The sequence below is a fragment of the Gavia stellata genome, chromosome 13, assembly GCF_030936135.1.
Source record: "Gavia stellata isolate bGavSte3 chromosome 13, bGavSte3.hap2, whole genome shotgun sequence".
In the NCBI taxonomy this organism is placed as follows: Eukaryota; Metazoa; Chordata; class Aves; order Gaviiformes; family Gaviidae; genus Gavia; species Gavia stellata.
Genome location: NC_082606.1, coordinates 1,000,312 through 1,017,910, shown reverse-complemented (window position 1 = coordinate 1,017,910; position 17,599 = coordinate 1,000,312). Strand labels below are relative to the sequence as shown.

The window sequence follows — 17,599 nt, the reverse complement described above, 5'->3', positions numbered from 1 at the left end:
CCCAGGCCATCACCCCTGGAGTGGGCAGCTGCCTGCATGTTTCTAGATTGTCCCTGTGCAGGACGTGTGGTTGTAGTGCCCGCAGCACTGTGTCAGGCACAGCCCGCTCTCCGCCAGGCCGGCCCAGGGTCCTGTGAAGGAAAGCGTCCCATTCTCAAGCACGGAGCTGGAAGGAGAGAAGCATGGTCAGGATGAGCTGCTGCCCCACCACCTGGGTCCCCAGCAGGACCATATGCCTCTGAGGCCCTTCACACTCACCTGGCAAAGAGCTGCTTGCAGCACACGTACATGGTGTAGCTGGTAGAGCTGAAGTTGGCAGTGCTGAGGAAGGTCACGCAGTCGCCCACCTCCGTTGGCACATGAAGGAGACCTGGGGGACAAGGTCTCCTGGTTGGGACTCTTAAGGGACCATGGATGCAAATCCCGTATCCTGAGCATGCTTGCAAATCCTGTACCCCAACCCTGCTCGTAAATCCCATACCCCAACTATGCTTGCTTGCAAATCCTGTGCCTGGGACTGTGCTTGCAGGTCCCACACGCTGTCCCACCTCACCCCCAAGACGGTTGCAGCAGCAACCCCAGGGAACTCCTTGCAGTGCCCCAAAAGCTGTCCTTGAAAAGTCCCCATCCCGGCCCAGATGAGGATGAGAGGCCCCAGCAGAGACATTGGGCTTGGGCAGCCCCTACAAAGCCATGAGGGGAGAGCAGAGCGTTTGGAGGCCCTGGCAGACCCATGGGGAGGACAGGCCAGCCGTCCCCACCCTGCACCTGCATTTATAGGGGTCTGCAGCCCTTTGCCTGTCCCTCCCCGGTTCTTTCTGGCCCTGCTGGCAGTGGGCAGGCACCTACCTGCCAGGCAGGCATTGAGCATGGAGACGCAGATGCCGGTGAGCAGGGCTCGCAGCACGATGGAGGCTAAGTCGCCCTTGCGCTGGGGTACCATGGAGGCTGCGGGGGCAAAGCAGAGGCCGTGGCGAGTCAGATCCTTGCTCCGACTCTGCCCCGGGCTGGGGGCAGACAGGGACGTGTCCCAGGTCCCCAGCTGACTCTGCCACATAGTGCTCTGCCCACCCCAACCCCTGGTGTCTGGGGGACATGGTGATCCCAGCCAGCACCCAGCACTCTGTCTGCTCATCCTGGCAGCGGTGTGTGCTGGCAGAGCGCTGTGCCCACCCTGCATCTATGGGTGATCAACCAGAGTCCTTGGTGCTGTCAGCACTGGAGTCTCTGCTCTTTGCCCCATGGCTGGGTGGCACCTGGGCTTGTGGACGTGCATGTGCTCTTGCCCTTGGGTGCAGTGCAAAATCATCACTATGACCTCATGGAAATCCTGTTTCTTATCTGTGTGCTGGCAGAGACTGAACGTGGAGGTTTGAGGGCAGCCAATTCCTCCTGCCCCAGCTGAGCCCTTGCTCCCTGGGCCCAGGATTGCCCTGCATCATGCCCAGCAACCCAGGACGCAGGTCACACTCACCCAGGCCGCCCAGCATGATCCCAATGGAGCTGAGGTTGGCAAATCCACAGAGTGCAAAGGTGGTGATGCTCTCAGCTCGCTCCTGGAGGGCACAGTGGAAGGGGATGGTCACCTCCTACCAGGAGCAGCCCCAGAGCACCGAGAGCTGAGCACTATGTTGTAGCTCCCAGCCCAGTCAGACATGATGGAGATAAATCCCCCACCCCAATGCTTTCTCCTTCAGCTATTTTTGGGAGTGAGGATGCAGGTGGTAGGTAGTCTGCCCTTGGGAGAGGCTGGGCTGTGGGGACAGGGGGTCCTATAGCGCCATGATCTGCCCCACCAAGGAGCAGGATAAACGGGAAAGGGCTTCACTGACTTCTTCAGGATGACCCCATACCCAGCAGTTAGTGAACATCCAAGTCTAGTTGACCGCAGTTGCCCTCCCACCCCCAACACCATCATCCCCCTGCCTGGCCATCACCCGTCTGCCTGGCCAGGTCCCATGCCCCGTTTCGGCTAGCTCCATCCCTGTCCTGTGCCTGGCAGGGTAGCAAGCGGTCCTCACAGATATCCACTGCTTCCGGCTCCCGTCCCACTCCTCCAGGCCTGACAGACGGTTCTTCTTGTACGTGGCCAGCTGCTGGTACGCCACAAACTCGTTCAGGAAGATCTTGATCCCCAAGAGCTCAGCCACCAGCGGTGAGTCTGCCCAGTCTGCCCCCATGAGAAAGGCCACGGGCATGAGGACGTAGGAGCAGATCACCTGGGAAAAGCACCCCAGAAGGGAGCAACACAGAGCTGACCATCTGCATAGCCCCTGGCTTGGACACCCGCTGCCAGCATTTGCCAACACCTAGCAAGGGTCTCGGCAGCCTACTGAGGCAATGGGCAAAGGTGGGGATGGGTGGGGGAAGCAGGATCTGGCAGCCCGGACCATGGGGCTGCCCTTCGGGATACCTGGAAGGAGAGGTCCTCAATGTCTACCATCTCCCCGAACCAGCGCAGGGCAGCATTGATGAACTCCAGCACCGCCAAGAAGGCAATGAGGTTGGCCGCAATGTTGGCCACGAGCCCCACGGAGGCGGCAGCCCCGTTGCTCGCAGCTTCCAGGATGTTCTGCTCTTCCCTGCGTGAAAAAAGACCCCAATAGGCTCGTGTCGCCGGGCATCCCCTGTGCAAGATCAGCTCTCATTCTGTGGATGTCTGCCCACCACAGGCTCTCCCAACCTCAGGCCACCCGCAATGTCTGCTCGTGCCCTGAAATTGCCCCCATGGCTTCCCCGCACTGGCAGGACACATGCAGCCCCACTCCACCATCCCTCTGCTCACACTCACCCCCTGGAGAGGTGGATGCTTGCTTTGTCCTTGAACTTGGACTCTTCCACTTCGGGATAGACGAGTTTGGACATGGCGAGGGCGCAGGGCGCAGCCATCACAGAGGCTGCAATCAGTGATGCCGCATCTATCTGCAATGCACAGACCGTGGGCTCAGGCACCTCCATGGAAGGCTTGCACCCCATGATGTGCCACCCCACGGCACCCCAGCACGTGGCTGGCATCAACCAGCAACGTTTGGAGCAGTTCAGGGCTCTCTGTTTGCTCAGGGCGGGAAAAACATCTCTGTTTTTCCCATCTCAGCCAGCTACGGCATGTAGGGCAGCTCGCCTGGATGGAGGCATTGCTGGAGCTGCAGCAGTCACGGCCTCGGAGATGTCAATCTCTCCTGCTGTTTGACCTAATCGTGATGATTCTTGTCCCTTCCTTGTCCCTTTTTATCAATATCAGAGCAATGGGTTGTGCAACATTGCGAACTTCTACCCGCTGATGAAGAGCCAAGCTCCCAGTCTCAGCCCTCCCCTGCCCGCCGAGTGGCAACGCCTCATTTCTCTGACCTTTCACCCTTGGCTCCCCATTTAAGGAGACTAATTAATGTTTAAATACCAGGAGCTCAGCCAGCAGGTCGTGGAGAAGGTTTATTCCCCATTACAGAGCACTGATGAGGCCACATCTGGACACCGTGTCCAGGGCTGAGACACTGATGAACTGGAGAGGGCATCCCCAGGGGGGTCAGGGCACAGGACTGCCAAGGTGATGCTGGAGGAGCAGGGCTTATTTGGCTGAGAGAAAAGAGCGCTGGGGGGATTGCTGGGGGGAGTTGCTGTTCCCAACTGCTTAAAGGGGGTGTTGGAGGGAAGACACTGGTTAGCGGTGCCCAGTGAAAGGGTGAGAAGCAACAGCACAGTTTCAGTGGGGAAATTCCAGTTGGATATAAGGAAAAAATTGTTTCCCGTGACTGAGGCACCTGTAGGGTGGACCAGAGAGGTGGGGGGGAGATTGGCATTCATGGAGATGTTCACCACCAACCTGGACAAGGCCCTGGGCATCCTCTTGGGCTTTGCCATCACCTCATTTTGGCAAGAGGTTGGATCAGAGACCCCCATAGGGTTCTTACAGGTTAAATTATCCTGTGATTCAGTGAGATTTGCCCTGATCGCTGTGCAAGGACACACAGTGAGGGTGCCACGGCAGTGCCTTCTACCTGGCAGGGCTGCGGGGTTTTGGCCAGGCCAGTGAAGGTGAGGCTGGGCTTGGAAGCACCCTGCCTTCATCCTGCTTAAGGAAGGGGACCATGGGGTACCTGCTGGGCATCTTCTCCCACCCGCAAGTCCAGGGTAGTTCTTGCGTGTCAGGACGTCATAGCAGGGAGCATGTGGCATACATCTGCTCATGCACTCACCCCAAAGGATATGTAGGCACCCATCACGCTGCCTGCAATGGTGGAAAAGCCACCAGTCATCACAGCGTGGATTTCTGAATGGGTCATGTCTGCAAGGTATGGGCGGATGAGCAGCGGGGCTTCGGTCTGCAAGAGAGAAAACGCTGTTGTCCTTGAGACAGGGCCACGCAGGGCTGCAGGTCTCCTGGGAAGGGAGAGGATGACCCTTCCTCCAGGGCAGGCTCAGCTGCAAGGGCTGAGGAGCTGGATTTCCTGCCCAGGACCTTACCTGTCCCACGAAAATGTTCCCTGCCACGCTCAGGGTCTCAGTGGGAGTGGTGCCCATTGAGACCTGAAGCAGCCAGGAGATCTGGGGAAAGACAAGGCCACCATGTTCACAAAGGCTCCTGGCACCCTGCCACCCACTCCATGAAGCCGGAAACTGTTTGGCCCTCAAGCTGCACAGAGGTGATTTTGGGAAGCGCCTACAGACCAGGTAGCAACACCAGCTCAAGAGCTGGGCTTTCTCAGGAGGACGTGCAAGAGGGATTTTGTGTCTATTATTTTAAGTAGGACAAATAACCCCAAATTAGTACCATGCCAATTTCCCTGGGACATTCCTCAGCTGATCATAGTAGTTGGAGAACCCACCAGGTGGTTCTCCTTTCCACCACCATCCCAGAGCCAGGTGTGAGGCCCTACCTTGACAATGAGCCACTGCATGACGCCAAGGTAGTAGAGGATGGACATCACACAGCTGAAGAAAACAACGATGGGCAGAGTCTGCAGGCAAGGCACCAGGGCACAGGGTTAAGGGAGAGCTAAGCAAAATATCTAAGTACACTTGGGGGGATCAAGCCCCTCCATCCCATGAGCTGGACGTAGTGAGGTATTGCATAGCCAGCCCACACTATTGGGGTACCACAACACTGGGCCAGGCTGACAGGAGGGACAGGGACCACTGCAAATCCCCCATGGCACTGAGGAGGTCTACGGGTGGGTACAAAGCCAAGGAAGACCCATCCCTGAGCTGGCTGAGCTCTGCTGCAGCAAGCCTGGCTGCGTTTAGCTCCATGCTCTCCAGGACCCAGCAAAGCAGCCAGACCAGAAGGAAACCAGGCTCTGCCTCTCCCTCCCCATACCCCATTCCCCAAGCTGACCTGAAAGGCAAAGACTTCTTCAATGAGCGTGTTCCCAAAGACGAAGCTGGAGCCAGCTTTGGTGTAGCCCAGGAAGAACTGCAAGTGGAGAAGTTACATGGTAGGATGGAGTTCTCCATTAGCTCTTTCCCTGACATCTCACTTCTACCTAGCAGGGGTCTGTACCCCTAGCCCCACAGCTCACTTCACTGCTCTGCCAGAGAACGACCCTCTGAAACCTAAGCTGGGGACACTGGTGGGCTGTCTCCAATACACGGAGCACTGCTCCAGCCAGCAAGGGTCTGGGCTGCTGCAGAAAACCAGGAAAGAGCTGGCTTTTCTCCAGTCCCAAACAAAAATGTTTGTGAGCGTGCAGTCCCTGCAGCTTCTCCGCACCATGCCACCCTCTGCTCTTCTTGCTGATCCCTGAAGGGGCTACATGGAGGGCGTAAGCATGGGATGGGGTGAGCAGATGCAGTACCTGAATCTGGTCACCCAGCCACTGGAAAGCTTGGACACCGGGGGTTGTTCGGAGGACGAGGAGTCCAAATAAGAACTCCAAGGCAAGACCCCAGAAAACGGCTCTCCAGGACACCTGGGGACCAAGAGCAGAACAGGGACTGAGACGTTAGCAAAGCCTACAGACTTCCCTCTCTGGCTTCCTGCCCCTTCGACAGCTGCACATGGCAAACACCATTACACTGTGCCCTGGGTGAGGGTCATGGGGATACTAACAAAAAAAGTGTCACAGAAACCCACAAACATAGGTTGGTGATAGAGGAAGAACATGAGTTGATGGGACTCAAGAACTGGCTGGTGGAACACAACCTGCCAGGCTTACCCAGGAGGAGATGAGCACAGAGACCTTCTGATGGTTTGACTGGTAGTACAGACCTGCTAGCGCAAAACTTCCTATTCATTAACCCTTTGGAGGAGGTGGATGGAGGGACTGCCCAAAACATTGAAACAGGTTGGGTTGGAAGCCACTGGGACTTCAGTCACATCTGCCCAAGTCACCCAGGGTACCCGAAGCTCAGGCCCACCCTGCACCCACAGGCACCTGAAGCTCAGGCATGGGTCTGGTGCTGGGTCTCAGGGTCTGACCCACTATGAGGGACATGGTGGAAAACAGGATGGAGGCACCATGGGGGAGCCCTGGATTGAGCAGTGGGAAGGAGGGCAGTGAGGTGGCTTTGGGGCTTCATCCACCCAACCAACTCAGCTCCCCAGGCTGTGCTCAGCTTTGCCCAGGAGCCCTGCTGGGCTTCTGCTTCCTCCAGGAAGCTCCAGCAATGGGCCATCAGGGGATGCCAGTGGGAAGGAAGGACTTGTTCCCCAGTGCTGGGTGGCCACCTCCTGCAAGGGAACCAATGGCCAAGCCACACCTGAAACACATACTGCGCCATGGTGCTTGGAGCAGGCAAACAGGAACAGCACCAAAAAGCAGAAACCAGCTAACGAGATGAGCTGCTCTGGATTTCCGGAGGTGCCCAAAGCCAGCCACGTGATCAGGCCTCCCACGTGGGCCACCACCAGCAGCCTGCAAAGGAAATCCCAGACTGTCACAGAGAGGATGTCCCTATGGGGAGAGCAGCTCATGAAAGGCAGGAGCTTATTGTGTGGGAGATGCCACCGTAGGGTCCATGCATCTGAAGAAACCTGGGGCTCAGACACAAATGACGGGTGTGAATAGCCATCATGCTACTGAGGTAGAGTAGCAAGACGTTTCTGCCATGGCTTTTAAGTGGTCCCCAGGCTAGGCCATACCTCATCATTCATGAGGTGCCTGCACAACACTAGGGCATGTGCCCAGTGCCACTGGCTGTTGGTCACGCTGGCAGGGCAGCCAGGGGGGAGGGGACCTGGGCGCTGGGAGGGACCTGGCCCTGCCTTTTCCTGACTCACCATTTCAGCCACGGCCAGTACTTTTGGAAGCATTTCCAAATGGGGCTGAGGAGCAGCAATACCTTTGCCCCACAGTGCTTCTTGAAGAGGCTCCAGCAGATGAAGAAGACAACCACAGCAGTTATGACAACCAAGGCAAGGGCTCGATGGAAGTTGAGCCAACACGCAGCAATAAAGTAGCACAGGTAGGCTGGAAAAGGCACATTTGGGGTCAGAAACATCAGGCCCATAGGACCCCGGATTCATAACACTAACTGGGGCCAACAATGAGGTTCATTTCGTCCAAATATCCTTCCCTGGCCTCCCTTGAGGCTCCCATCTGTGCACGAGGAGGACTTAGGGAGCACCACCCCAGCAGCCAGACTCACTGGTGACAGCACCTCAGCTGGGCACATGGGGCAAGCAGAAGAGGTGCAGCAAACCCTTTGGGTGGGTGGAGAAAGGGGAGGAGGACAGTGAGGTGCAGGTAGCCCTCATGGACAGGAGTGGTGGGGTGAGGAGTGGGCAGCAGCAGGGCTTGTGAGAGCAGATATGACCTCCACATGCATGGCCATGCCCAGTGCTTGGAGGCTGGGGGCACGGCCAGCCAAAGGGATGCGGAGATGGGATCTCAGTGCCGGGAAGTCCTCACCTACTCCAAGGAGCCCCAGGGCGACCATTCTCAACACCTTGGCGTGAGCCTTGCAGAAGCGCTTTGCCTTGGATGCCGGCTGCAGGGCCTTCCTGGGGAGAGTCACATGCAAGAGATGTGAGAGGCAAAGAAGATGGATCCTGAAGATCAACCCAACCCAACTCAACAGAGCCAGGTCATGACCATAGCTCCCAGAGGGCACGTGTGGCAGCAGCACACTGGTATAGGTGTGCCGTGGCCTCTAGCAGCTCTGCTGCCTGCTCCCAGGATGGCCCATTATGGCAGGGGAGATCCCACCACACAGCCCAACACCCCAGGCACCATGAGTGGAGGCTTACTCTGGGTGGCTGTTATGGGGACAGAGACCTGCCACTGCCACCCTACAAAGCCATAGGGAGCCATGAGGCACTGTCCCCTCTATGTGGTCAATATGACCCTACTCTGCTCTCCAGGAGAATCTGCTGGCCCAGGGACTGCAGACTTGCTATGACCACTAGAAACACCCTACATACACACATCTCCAGGTGTTATCCTACCTGCAGTGGGAGGAGAATCTCCCTTTCCCTTCTCCTCTCCTCTCCTCTTTGCTCTCACCACATGGACCATCACATTCCTCATAGGGTCTCTCCTCCCCCTGGAAAAAACATCATTAACTGGAGCACCCTGAGCAGCTCCTGTACCCTGATGGGAGGGGAAGGGGGGACTTACCATGGAGCTGAAAGCTGGGTTATCTGCTCCCTTCTCAAGGTTGTCCAGGGTTAGCTCGTTTTCTGCCATCTCCAGAAGTGTGGCAGCTTCAATGCATTAGAGAAGCAGCACTGCGAGGGACCAGCACTGGCTGAGGAGAGAAAGACAGGATCAGCTCTGGGAAGGACGAATGTCCAACCCCAATTTTCAATTTTGGGTCTCCAAGAGGAGAATGCCCTTTGCAGTAGGAAGTCAGAGCAGTTCCTGCACCAGCACATTAAGGGACCATCCCATGGAGTCCTCAAGCTGTGGGACTGGTGTGCTGACTTCCTTGTTCTCCTGTAACTCTGGGAAGGTCTTTGCTCTTCCATGCTTCCAAGGAATTACAGGAGAGGATTAGATGCAGCAGGGAGAGCTGGTACTCCTCCTCCAAGTTGGTGGCAGCGCCCACCAGCCTCCATGAGCCTCTTTGCAAGTGGGATTTTGCAAAAAATAAATCTGGCTGCATCCTTCATCGAGAGCTCTTGGTGCAACCAAGTAAGATAAGGAAGAAGGTCCTTTCATGTTGAAAACCAGTACAGTGCAGGAGTGATGGATAGGAATAAGTGGTAGTTTGCATGGGGACTGGTCTGAAAGGAGGATCATACTGGGAGAACTGGCCCAGCAAAGCCAGAAGAACCAGTGTTATGCCAGGGCAGGCACCACTGAAGCATCCCATTTGGACACCCTCCTGGTTCTTCTACCTGGAGAAGGATGAGGGAAGAGCAGAGAAGTCGCAGAGAAGGCAGCGATCGACCGTAGGAGCACTTCTGTGTGAGGACAGAGGGAGTAGGGAGGTGTCCTTGCTTTGGAGGACAGTCGTAGAGGTCTGCATGGAGAAGGTGGAGATAGCAGGGTCATCGCCTGCTTCCCGCAGTGGGAGAATTAGGGTCCACTGAAGGGAGCGACCCAGCCCCAAATGAAACGAGTGGAGGTGAGGAGTTTTGGAGAACATCCCCCTCAGCGTGGGACCTCACAGCAGCTGAAGGTGGTGGTGGGCTCCACGGGCCAGCGGAGCCACCAAGGGGAACCACTGAGGTGTGCTGGCCCCCAGCCTGTCCCTGAGCTCATGGCTCCTCGGCAGCAGGGCAGAACCCAGGGCCACAGTAGGAACCCAGGGCCACAGTAGGAACCCAGGACCCCAGACCTCCTCCAGGGCCTCCAGCACCCCTGGTGCCCCCCAGGGCTCAGGGACCCCTCACCAGGATCCTGGTAGGGATCAGGAGGCTCTCCCCCTTCCCAGGCCCACCACCATGTCAGGGACACCCCCCCCCCCCGGACCCCTCTGGGCTCAGGGAGCCCTCCAGCACCCCGAGTGCTCAGGGACCCCTCCAGGACCTCCCAGGGCTCCAGGACCCCCCCAAGGGCTCCCAGCTCTCCCCATCCCTCCCAGGCTCAGTGCCCTTCAGGACCCCTGGGCTGATGCCACCTCCATGGCCCCCCAGTGCCACCCCCCCTCACCCAGCCTGGCTCATCTACCTTTTGTTTTGGTGAAGCCTCATTGGCTGCCTTCACCTTTGGGGGTGGGGCCACATGGACAGGCAGCCAATCAGTGGGGCAGCAGCTAGGTGCCCCCCACGTGCCCCCTCACTCCATCGTGCCCCTTGTCCTCATGCCAAGCCCGTGCCCCCTGCACCCTCCTGTCCCCCCTGGACCCCCATGGCCTCGTGATGCAGCGTGGCTGCACACCCCTCTGCCCTCCCCACCGTGTCCCTGCACCCCGTGCCCTCACCCCCCCCCCGTGTCCTCGTGCCCCACGCCCTCATGCCCCCCGTGCCCCATGCCCTCATGCCCCCCATGGCCTCGCATCCTCCCCATACCCCACGGCTCCCCCCTGCCCTGGCACCCGCTGGCCCCTGCACTCACCCGCCAGCCCCGACGGCCGCACAGCTCCTGGCCCGCACCCGGGTTATCAATTAACAGCTCGGTCCAAAGAGCTGGGCTGGGCACTGCAGGGCCGGGGCTGCCCTGGCTCCTCCCGGGGCTCACGCCCGGGTGCCCACGAGGGCGTGCAGTGGAGCCCAGTGGGGTGGCAACGTGGGGCACCGCACCACCCAAAAAAGGTTGCCCAGGATACTTTCACCCTGAGGCGAAATGAGCCTCGAGGGAAGATAGTAAAAGCAGAAATCCAACCTTCACCCCATCCCAGGAAATGTTTCCTGGGAAAAGAGCCGGGCACACGCAGCCTCCAAAGCTGTGGCGGTGCAGTCGTGTCACCCATCCCTGAGCAGCGCGGGATGGACAGGGCTGCAGCCAGCAAAAGTGTTGCCTGCCCAGGTGTGTTGGAAACCATCTTTTCACGCGGGACGGTGGGAGTCGCATCCCCACGTGCGTGCACCCAGCTGGGATCTCCTTGGGGTGGTTTTTTTGCCCACAGAGTGGTGAAGCGATGTGGCGCCGAGGGTGCCAACGCCAGGGGCTAGCAGGAATCAGTTCAGAGATTGCTGATTAATGACCCCATGGGATTCTCGGGGTGTCCATGCGCCACACAGTGCCCACAGGCAAATGCTCCCTGTGCCGGTTCCCCAGTGCACATGAGCAGCACCTGCTCTCTGTGGATTCTACCCAGCCCTGGTGCTAGAGCACCTAAATTTGGGGTTGGTGTAGTGTGAGGGCGCTCAGCACTTGCTCGCACAAGTCGGTGCGTGGATGACGAGGAGTAAAACCCTAACTGCGGCTGGTGCAACGCTGGTGTAAACTTGTTCCTGCGTGTGCAAGGCTCCCCCAGCCCGCTGCAGCACTGGTGGGCCGCTCGTGCAAACACCTGCGGGACCCGCAGAGCCCGGGCACCGCTCGCACGCTCACCAGCTGCTGGGGCAAAGCCAGCGCCGCACTTCCCGCAGCAGAGCTGGGGTGCAAGCACAGCGCCCCCGCCCCACGCGCGGGCCATGGGTGGGAGGGTGGCTCCGCCCCGCGCCGCGAGCTCAGCGGCGTCACGGCTAAGGGCCGCTGCGCCAAGCGGGCAACCCAGAGCCCCGGTAGCACGCCGTGATCGTATAGTGGTTAGTACTCTGCGTTGTGGCCGCAGCAACCTCGGTTCGAATCCGAGTCACGGCATCGCCCCGGCGGTACCACGGCACACGGGCTCTGCTTTTGTCTTTCGGCGACACCGTCATTTCATTTCATTCCTTCTTTTTTCTTTTTTTTTCTTCTTTCTTTTTTCTTTCTTTTCTTTTCTTTTCTTTTTCTTTTCTTTTCTTTTCTTTTCTTTTCTTTTCTTTTCTTTTCTTTTCTTTTCTTTTCTTTTCTTTTCTTTTCTTTTCTTTTCTTTTTTTATTTTCTTTCTTTTTTCTTTTATTTTCTCTTTTCTTTTCTTTTCTTTTCTTTTCTTTTCTTTTCTTTTTTTCTTTTCTTTTTTCTTTTCTTCTTTTCTTTTCTTTCTTTTTTCTTTTCTCTTTTCTCTTTTCTTTTCTTTTCTTTTCTTTTCTTTTCTTTTCTTTTCTTTTCTTTTCTTCTTTTATTTTCTTTCTTTTTTCCCTTTCCTTTCCTTTCCTTTCCTTTCCTTTCCTTTCCTTTCCTTTCCTTTCCTTTCCTTTCCTTTCCTTTCCTTTCCTTTCCTTTCCTTTCCTTTTTTCCTTTATTTTCATTTTTATTTCATTTCATTTCATTTCATTAATTTTATTTCATTCAATTTTATTTCTTTTTATTTTATTGTATTTCATTTTATTTCATTTCATTTTAATTTTTTTTTCATTTAATTTCATTGTATATTTCATTTCACTGTATTTAATTTCATTTCATTTTATTTCATTTCGTTTCATTTCATATTTTAAAACGCTTATTTAAAAATTAATTTTTTTATTTTTTATTTAAAAAAAAAAGGTGTTGTTTTATTTTATTTTATTTTATTTATTTATTTATTTCCCGTTGTGCCGTGACTTGTCCCCTCGCCGCTCCACAGAGTCGTTCCCCCCGGGCGCTGCCCCGGCCCCGCCAGGAGCCGGGAAAGAACCAAAAAAAAAAAAAAAACCCAAACCAAAGTGAAATATCGCGGCGCCGCGTCAGAACGTGACCATTAATGGAAGTCGTCGGCGAGGCAAAAATCAAAAATCCGCAAAAGGTAGCGAGCCCGTGTGCCGTGGTACCGCCGGGGCGATGCCGTGACTCGGATTCGAACCGAGGTTGCTGCGGCCACAACGCAGAGTACTAACCACTATACGATCACGGCGCGCTACCGGGGCTCTGGGTTGCCCGCTCAGCGCAGCGGCCCTTAGCCGTGACGCCGCTGAGCTCGCGGCGCGGGGCGTGGCCGCCGGCTTCGCGCTCCGCCCTGGCTATGCAGTGTCTCCATGGCGACTCGGAGTGAGCGGCGGGTTCGTTCTCTCTCCCCCTCCGCCCCCGCGTGGTGGGCTGTGTGCGCCTGCGCGGGTCCGGCTGCGGCGGGGCAAGGCCGCGCGCGCTCGGCCCTGGCCGCGGCCCCGGGTGGGGGCCGCCGTCCTGCCCCCGTCTCCCGGCCCCGCACGGGCCGTGCTCCCGCACCCGGCCCTCGACCCCCCTGGAGCCCAGCCCGGGCCCTGACCCTGGTCCTCTCCGCGCCCCACGCCCCACGCCCTGGCCTGACCCTGACCTGGACTCTAAAGTCCGACTCCCTCCCACCGCCAACGCGGCCTCACCTCCTTCCCTGACCCCAGCCCTGAATCTAACCCCGACTCCGAGCCTGACCCCCTACCTCTGCTTTTAACCCTCTCTAACCCCACTCCCAACCCCATCCCTTCTTCTCCGGCCTTGGCCCAACTCCAGACTGTGATCCTCACCCTGTCCCTGCTTCCAGCTGTAGCCCTGACCCCCACCCCGCTCTTACCACGACCCTTCCCCTCATCCTGCCCCATATCCCGACCCTCGGTGTGTCCCTGACCCCAACCCCTGCCCAGCTGTAATCCCACCTCTCACCCCGTGGGTGTTACTCAGGGAACAAAGTTCCTCTTTACCGCAGCATTAACGACTCAGCGCGCCAGGGTGGTGCCTACGGACTGGAGAGGAAGACGAGGGACTAACAGTGAAATTGTCATCGTGGCCCAAAACGGTGGCAGGTATTAGTCTGTGCTGCCTTTCCCATTTCTTCTGGCGAAACGCACATTAATAGTTAATGACTGTTTGCCGTCACCACTGTTGCTGATTTTTGCAGTGCTCCAAGCATTAAAGGCTCCTTTATTTTCAGAGATATGCAAAGAATTCAAAACACCTGGGATCAAAAGGCTTGCTTTCTGTAAAATATTTTTAGAGCAATCGTGGCACTTCAAGGCACTCGGATGGCCCAGATGACTCATACCTCTGTGCTGCGTCAGGGGGAAGAGCTGGTCACAGAAACCTTTGCTCCTGCATGCACGACGAGCTCATCACTCGGCATCATATATATGCACCCCTACGTGTTCTGCCTGCGTGTGAGGGGGTGCTGGAAGGGGCAGAGGCCTCCTGCAGCCGTGCTACCTGTGCTGGGCAGGGGTATGTCCCTGCACCACAGCCATCCTTGTATATCTGCTGCAGCTGGTGAATCCTAAATCTAAAAGAATCTTCCTGAGGCTTGGGACGAACCAGACGAAGGCCTTGTGCACCTTGATTGCTCCATGAAGTAGTTACTCCTGCCACCGTGACCTCCTCATCTTGCTCATATCCAACCCAAAGTTGCTCAGAGTGGTGAACAAAGACAGAGCAGCTTTTTGTGTCCTCCCTTTGTCTATGCTCACCTCTTTCTTCCCTCAGCCTCTTTGCTGTTGACTTGCCCTGGGCACTGGTGTGTATGCTGGTTCCTCAGCGATGGTGGGAACCTTTGCAACGGGAGATGCTCTCCACAGCATCAAACCTGGCTGACCAGGAGATGGTGGAGGAAGGGCTCTTTGGCAAAATCACAGAATGACCTGGGTGTCCATGTGGCTTTTGGTACTGCCCTCCTGCCCCAGTGCTGCCTTTCTCCCTCCCTTGCCTGCCCTCCAAGGATCCTAGTCTGGACCTCCCACCTGCAGGGACACTGCTCTTGCTCATCTGTGGCCAACCCTGCCACCATCTGTGTCATGCGGGACCTCAAGTGGCTGCAGCATCACTGGTAGGAGATAGGTGTGTCTCCTCCCATGTCCAGGGAGTTTAACACTGTCATCAGCCCTTTGGCTGCACCATGGAGAGAGATCTGGCCACACAGACATCTGCAGAATAGGGGGCAGCTGAGCTGTAGAGGTGGGGTCACCACAACCTCTGAATCTCAAGGCATGAGCTTGTGGAGGGGAGAGGTCCTTGTGCTGCCCTGTGTCTGGCCTCTTGTGCCTTCCTCCACGCTGAGCTGGTGGTGACACAATTCTACTGAGGTGGGTTGTGTCACCGGTGAAGGGACCTGCTCCATGCCGGCTTGCTCTCACGCACGGCCCTGGACAATTGCTACGTTGGGTCAGCACAGCCATGGTGGGGAAGAAGCACCCAAGGGGGAAGGTGGGATGGTGTGGAGACATGGAGCACCTCTGGCAGGACGTGCTGCCTGTGCCCAGCGGGGACGGAGAACCTAAAACAATGCATGCAGCAACCAGGGGATTCCTCCTCAGGCACTTGCATGGGCAGGCGGAGAAGAACTCCTGAGGCTGGTGTCCACCATGGTCTTGATCCCAATTCTTGGCCTGGCGTGGTGCAGGGCTCACGTTTGCGTTGGTGTATGCCGAATGCTGCTCACACGGTGTGCGTGGCGTAGGCTCCTCTGTGGGCAGGGAGGAGGCAGCGGGGCTTGTGCTTTGGATGCTCGGCAGACATTTCTGGAAGGGGGAAGCCAGCAGAATAACAATGATCTCAACTGCTGGAACAGGCGTGACTGAGATAAATGCTGCAGCGATAAGGAGGAGTCGGCCAAACATGGAAGTGAGCAGGGAGGTGGCGAGTGGGCACAGAGATAAGTGGCAGGGGCCTGGCGGGTGCGGAAGAGGAGGCATGAAGCTGCTGCCACCCATCACGGGTGGTTGTGGCCCTGTGCTGGTGGCCCAGCACAGCTCCCTACCCATGGGTCGCCTTCCCCAAGAGGATTCAAATATAACCGCTTCTAATGGAATCGTACCAGGTTGTCAGGGCCTCAACAGCCCTTCGCTGCGTGGTTTTGTCCCCAGGATGCTGCTGGTCTGGCCCGGATGGTTTGGACGTGCCAGGACGTGTTCATGCAGCATAGAGGAAAAGGGATGATCTTGTGTGGGCATCGGGGGACCGTCTGTCTGCTGGATGACCTGATCCCTTCGGGCTCTTCTTGGCCCCTGGGCAGGACAGCTGCTCCAGGCAGGCTCCTCTGTTCTTCCCACCCTGCTCTGTCCCTCGGTGGCTCTTCTCCAAGCTCTCTGATGCCTGTGGGTTGCGTTCAATGGGATTTTAAAGGTGCCTGCAATGTCAAAATGCTGGTGCAACCAGGCAGAGAGTGCTGCTGGGCCCAGACGTTGCCACTCCATGGCACAAACATAAATCTTCTGGCTGGCACAGGGACAAGAGCAATTCATCACTGTGCAGCTGTCTCAGCTGCTCTGCCCCTTGAGCGGCCTCTCCAGCTGTTCTCTCGCTGGGGCAGCCCCTGGCCTCCTTTCCCTGTCTCAAGGAGACTGATGGGAGGCAGAGTGATCCCCACTGCCTCCTCTTTTGGTCTCAGATTCCTAAAACAGCCCCGGGAGCAGCGCTGTTGCCTGGGGAGGCAGGATGGATGCCTGTGCTGCAAGGAGGCACTCTATGTTTTACTGGTGATAGAAAACCGTGCGCTGACGCAGGCCAGCACTGTCATATCTGGGTATTCAGAGGCCATAAATTCAGCTTGCAATTCGCTCTGCTGCTGAAAGCCCACCTTCCTTCCTAAGTAAATCAGAGCGACTCCACTGAGCTACACCGTCTAGCCCAGTATCCCATATTTCCATAGCCACAGGCATTGCTGGGCCAGTGCAGGATGCTGGAGCAAAGGCAGGCCAGGGAAGTGTCCTGGGGCTGGGATAATTTTGGAGGTGAAGGTTTAGGTGGGATTTGGGGGTGAAAGACAGCACACCTGAGCTAGGAGGCAGTTGCAAGCAACCTGACGCAGCTCTGTCCCCACCATCCACCTCCCCATCCTCTTCTAGCTCATGAGACACGTGCGCCAAGGACTGAAGGAGAAGGACTCAAGCATTTCTTGACATAAATATTCAGCTGTGATGCTCTTGAGAGGCTTTATGAGCCACAACAGTGCATGAGATGGTCCTGGTTCTTCTAAAGCCCAAGCTTCAAAGGGCATTTTCCAGTCTGCCAGCACTATGCAGGGTAGGCAAATAGGCTACAAGAGACTGATTTTCCGCTTTGTTATGTTTTGGGATCCCCATGCCTGGCTCCAGCATCCAGAGAGCAAGGAAAATGGTCCCCAAAATGTATGGAGCAGGGATTCACCAAAGCTGTCCTGTCCGACCTCCAGGGAGGACAAAGCCTAGAGCAGCCTCTTGAGCCCTTTCCTTGTGGATCCAGCATTCAGCTGGGGTGTGATAAAAGTGTCCCAGGGGAGAGTCAGCCACACCACAGCCCTATATAAATGGGGCCACATATTCATGTGTGTCCTGCCTCGTTCCACCTGCCAGCCAGAGCTCTCACTCTGCCTTTGTCTGTGCCACGAGCTGGAGCCTCCTCCCGCAGGAGGGATTTATAGCCTGCACACAGCCCCCTCTTAACCCCTCTTTGTAATGCTGAGCAGGCAGAAAACAGGCAGCCACGAGCTGCCAGGCAGTCTGCCCAGCCTTCGCCTCTCCAGGTCTTGCATACCCCTCTGAATTCAACTTCACTTTCTGCCTCCCAGCCCTTTCGGAGACACAGGACTGGGTTGGTGGCAAAAGCGCTTGTTCCACTCTGCATGGAGGGAACAGCCTCTGTTTTGCTCTTGTCCACCGTGCCCATCTTCCTGATGGTTGATGACAGCCCTATTAAGAGATATAAGGGGGATGCCAGGAGTGGTTCACACCCCCTGGGCAATGTAAAGCCAGTGAGAGTCTGTCTGGAGAAGGACTCAGCTGTGTGAGCCTGGCCATTGTAGCTGGATTAATCAAACCCACCATTAACACTTTCCT

At 56.6% G+C, this 17,599-nt stretch overlaps 1 protein-coding gene and 2 non-coding genes across 3 annotated transcripts; 1 reads left to right on the top strand and 2 right to left on the bottom strand.

Moving 5' to 3' along the window:
• Positions 1-42: 42 nt before the first annotated feature.
• On the bottom strand, positions 43-8,624 carry LOC104264054 (sodium/nucleoside cotransporter 1). Its single transcript, XM_059824092.1, has 17 exons — positions 8,556-8,624; positions 8,384-8,481; positions 7,848-7,939; positions 7,217-7,406; positions 6,710-6,851; positions 5,793-5,906; positions 5,333-5,410; positions 4,875-4,955; positions 4,462-4,542; positions 4,194-4,319; positions 2,792-2,922; positions 2,414-2,582; positions 2,022-2,219; positions 1,475-1,556; positions 850-948; positions 259-370; positions 43-166 (listed from the first exon to the last, which is right to left on the bottom strand). The coding sequence occupies exons 1-17, from the start codon at positions 8,622-8,624 to the stop codon at positions 43-45; spliced, it is 1,986 nt and encodes a 661-aa protein (XP_059680075.1).
• A 2,934-nt stretch (positions 8,625-11,558) lies between these two features.
• TRNAH-GUG (transfer RNA histidin (anticodon GUG)) lies at positions 11,559-11,630 on the top strand. Its single transcript has one exon. It is a non-coding gene; the product is annotated as a tRNA-His (tRNA).
• Positions 11,631-12,669: 1,039 nt separating this feature from the next.
• TRNAH-GUG (transfer RNA histidin (anticodon GUG)) lies at positions 12,670-12,741 on the bottom strand. Its single transcript has one exon. It is a non-coding gene; the product is annotated as a tRNA-His (tRNA).
• Positions 12,742-17,599: the final 4,858 nt, after the last annotated feature.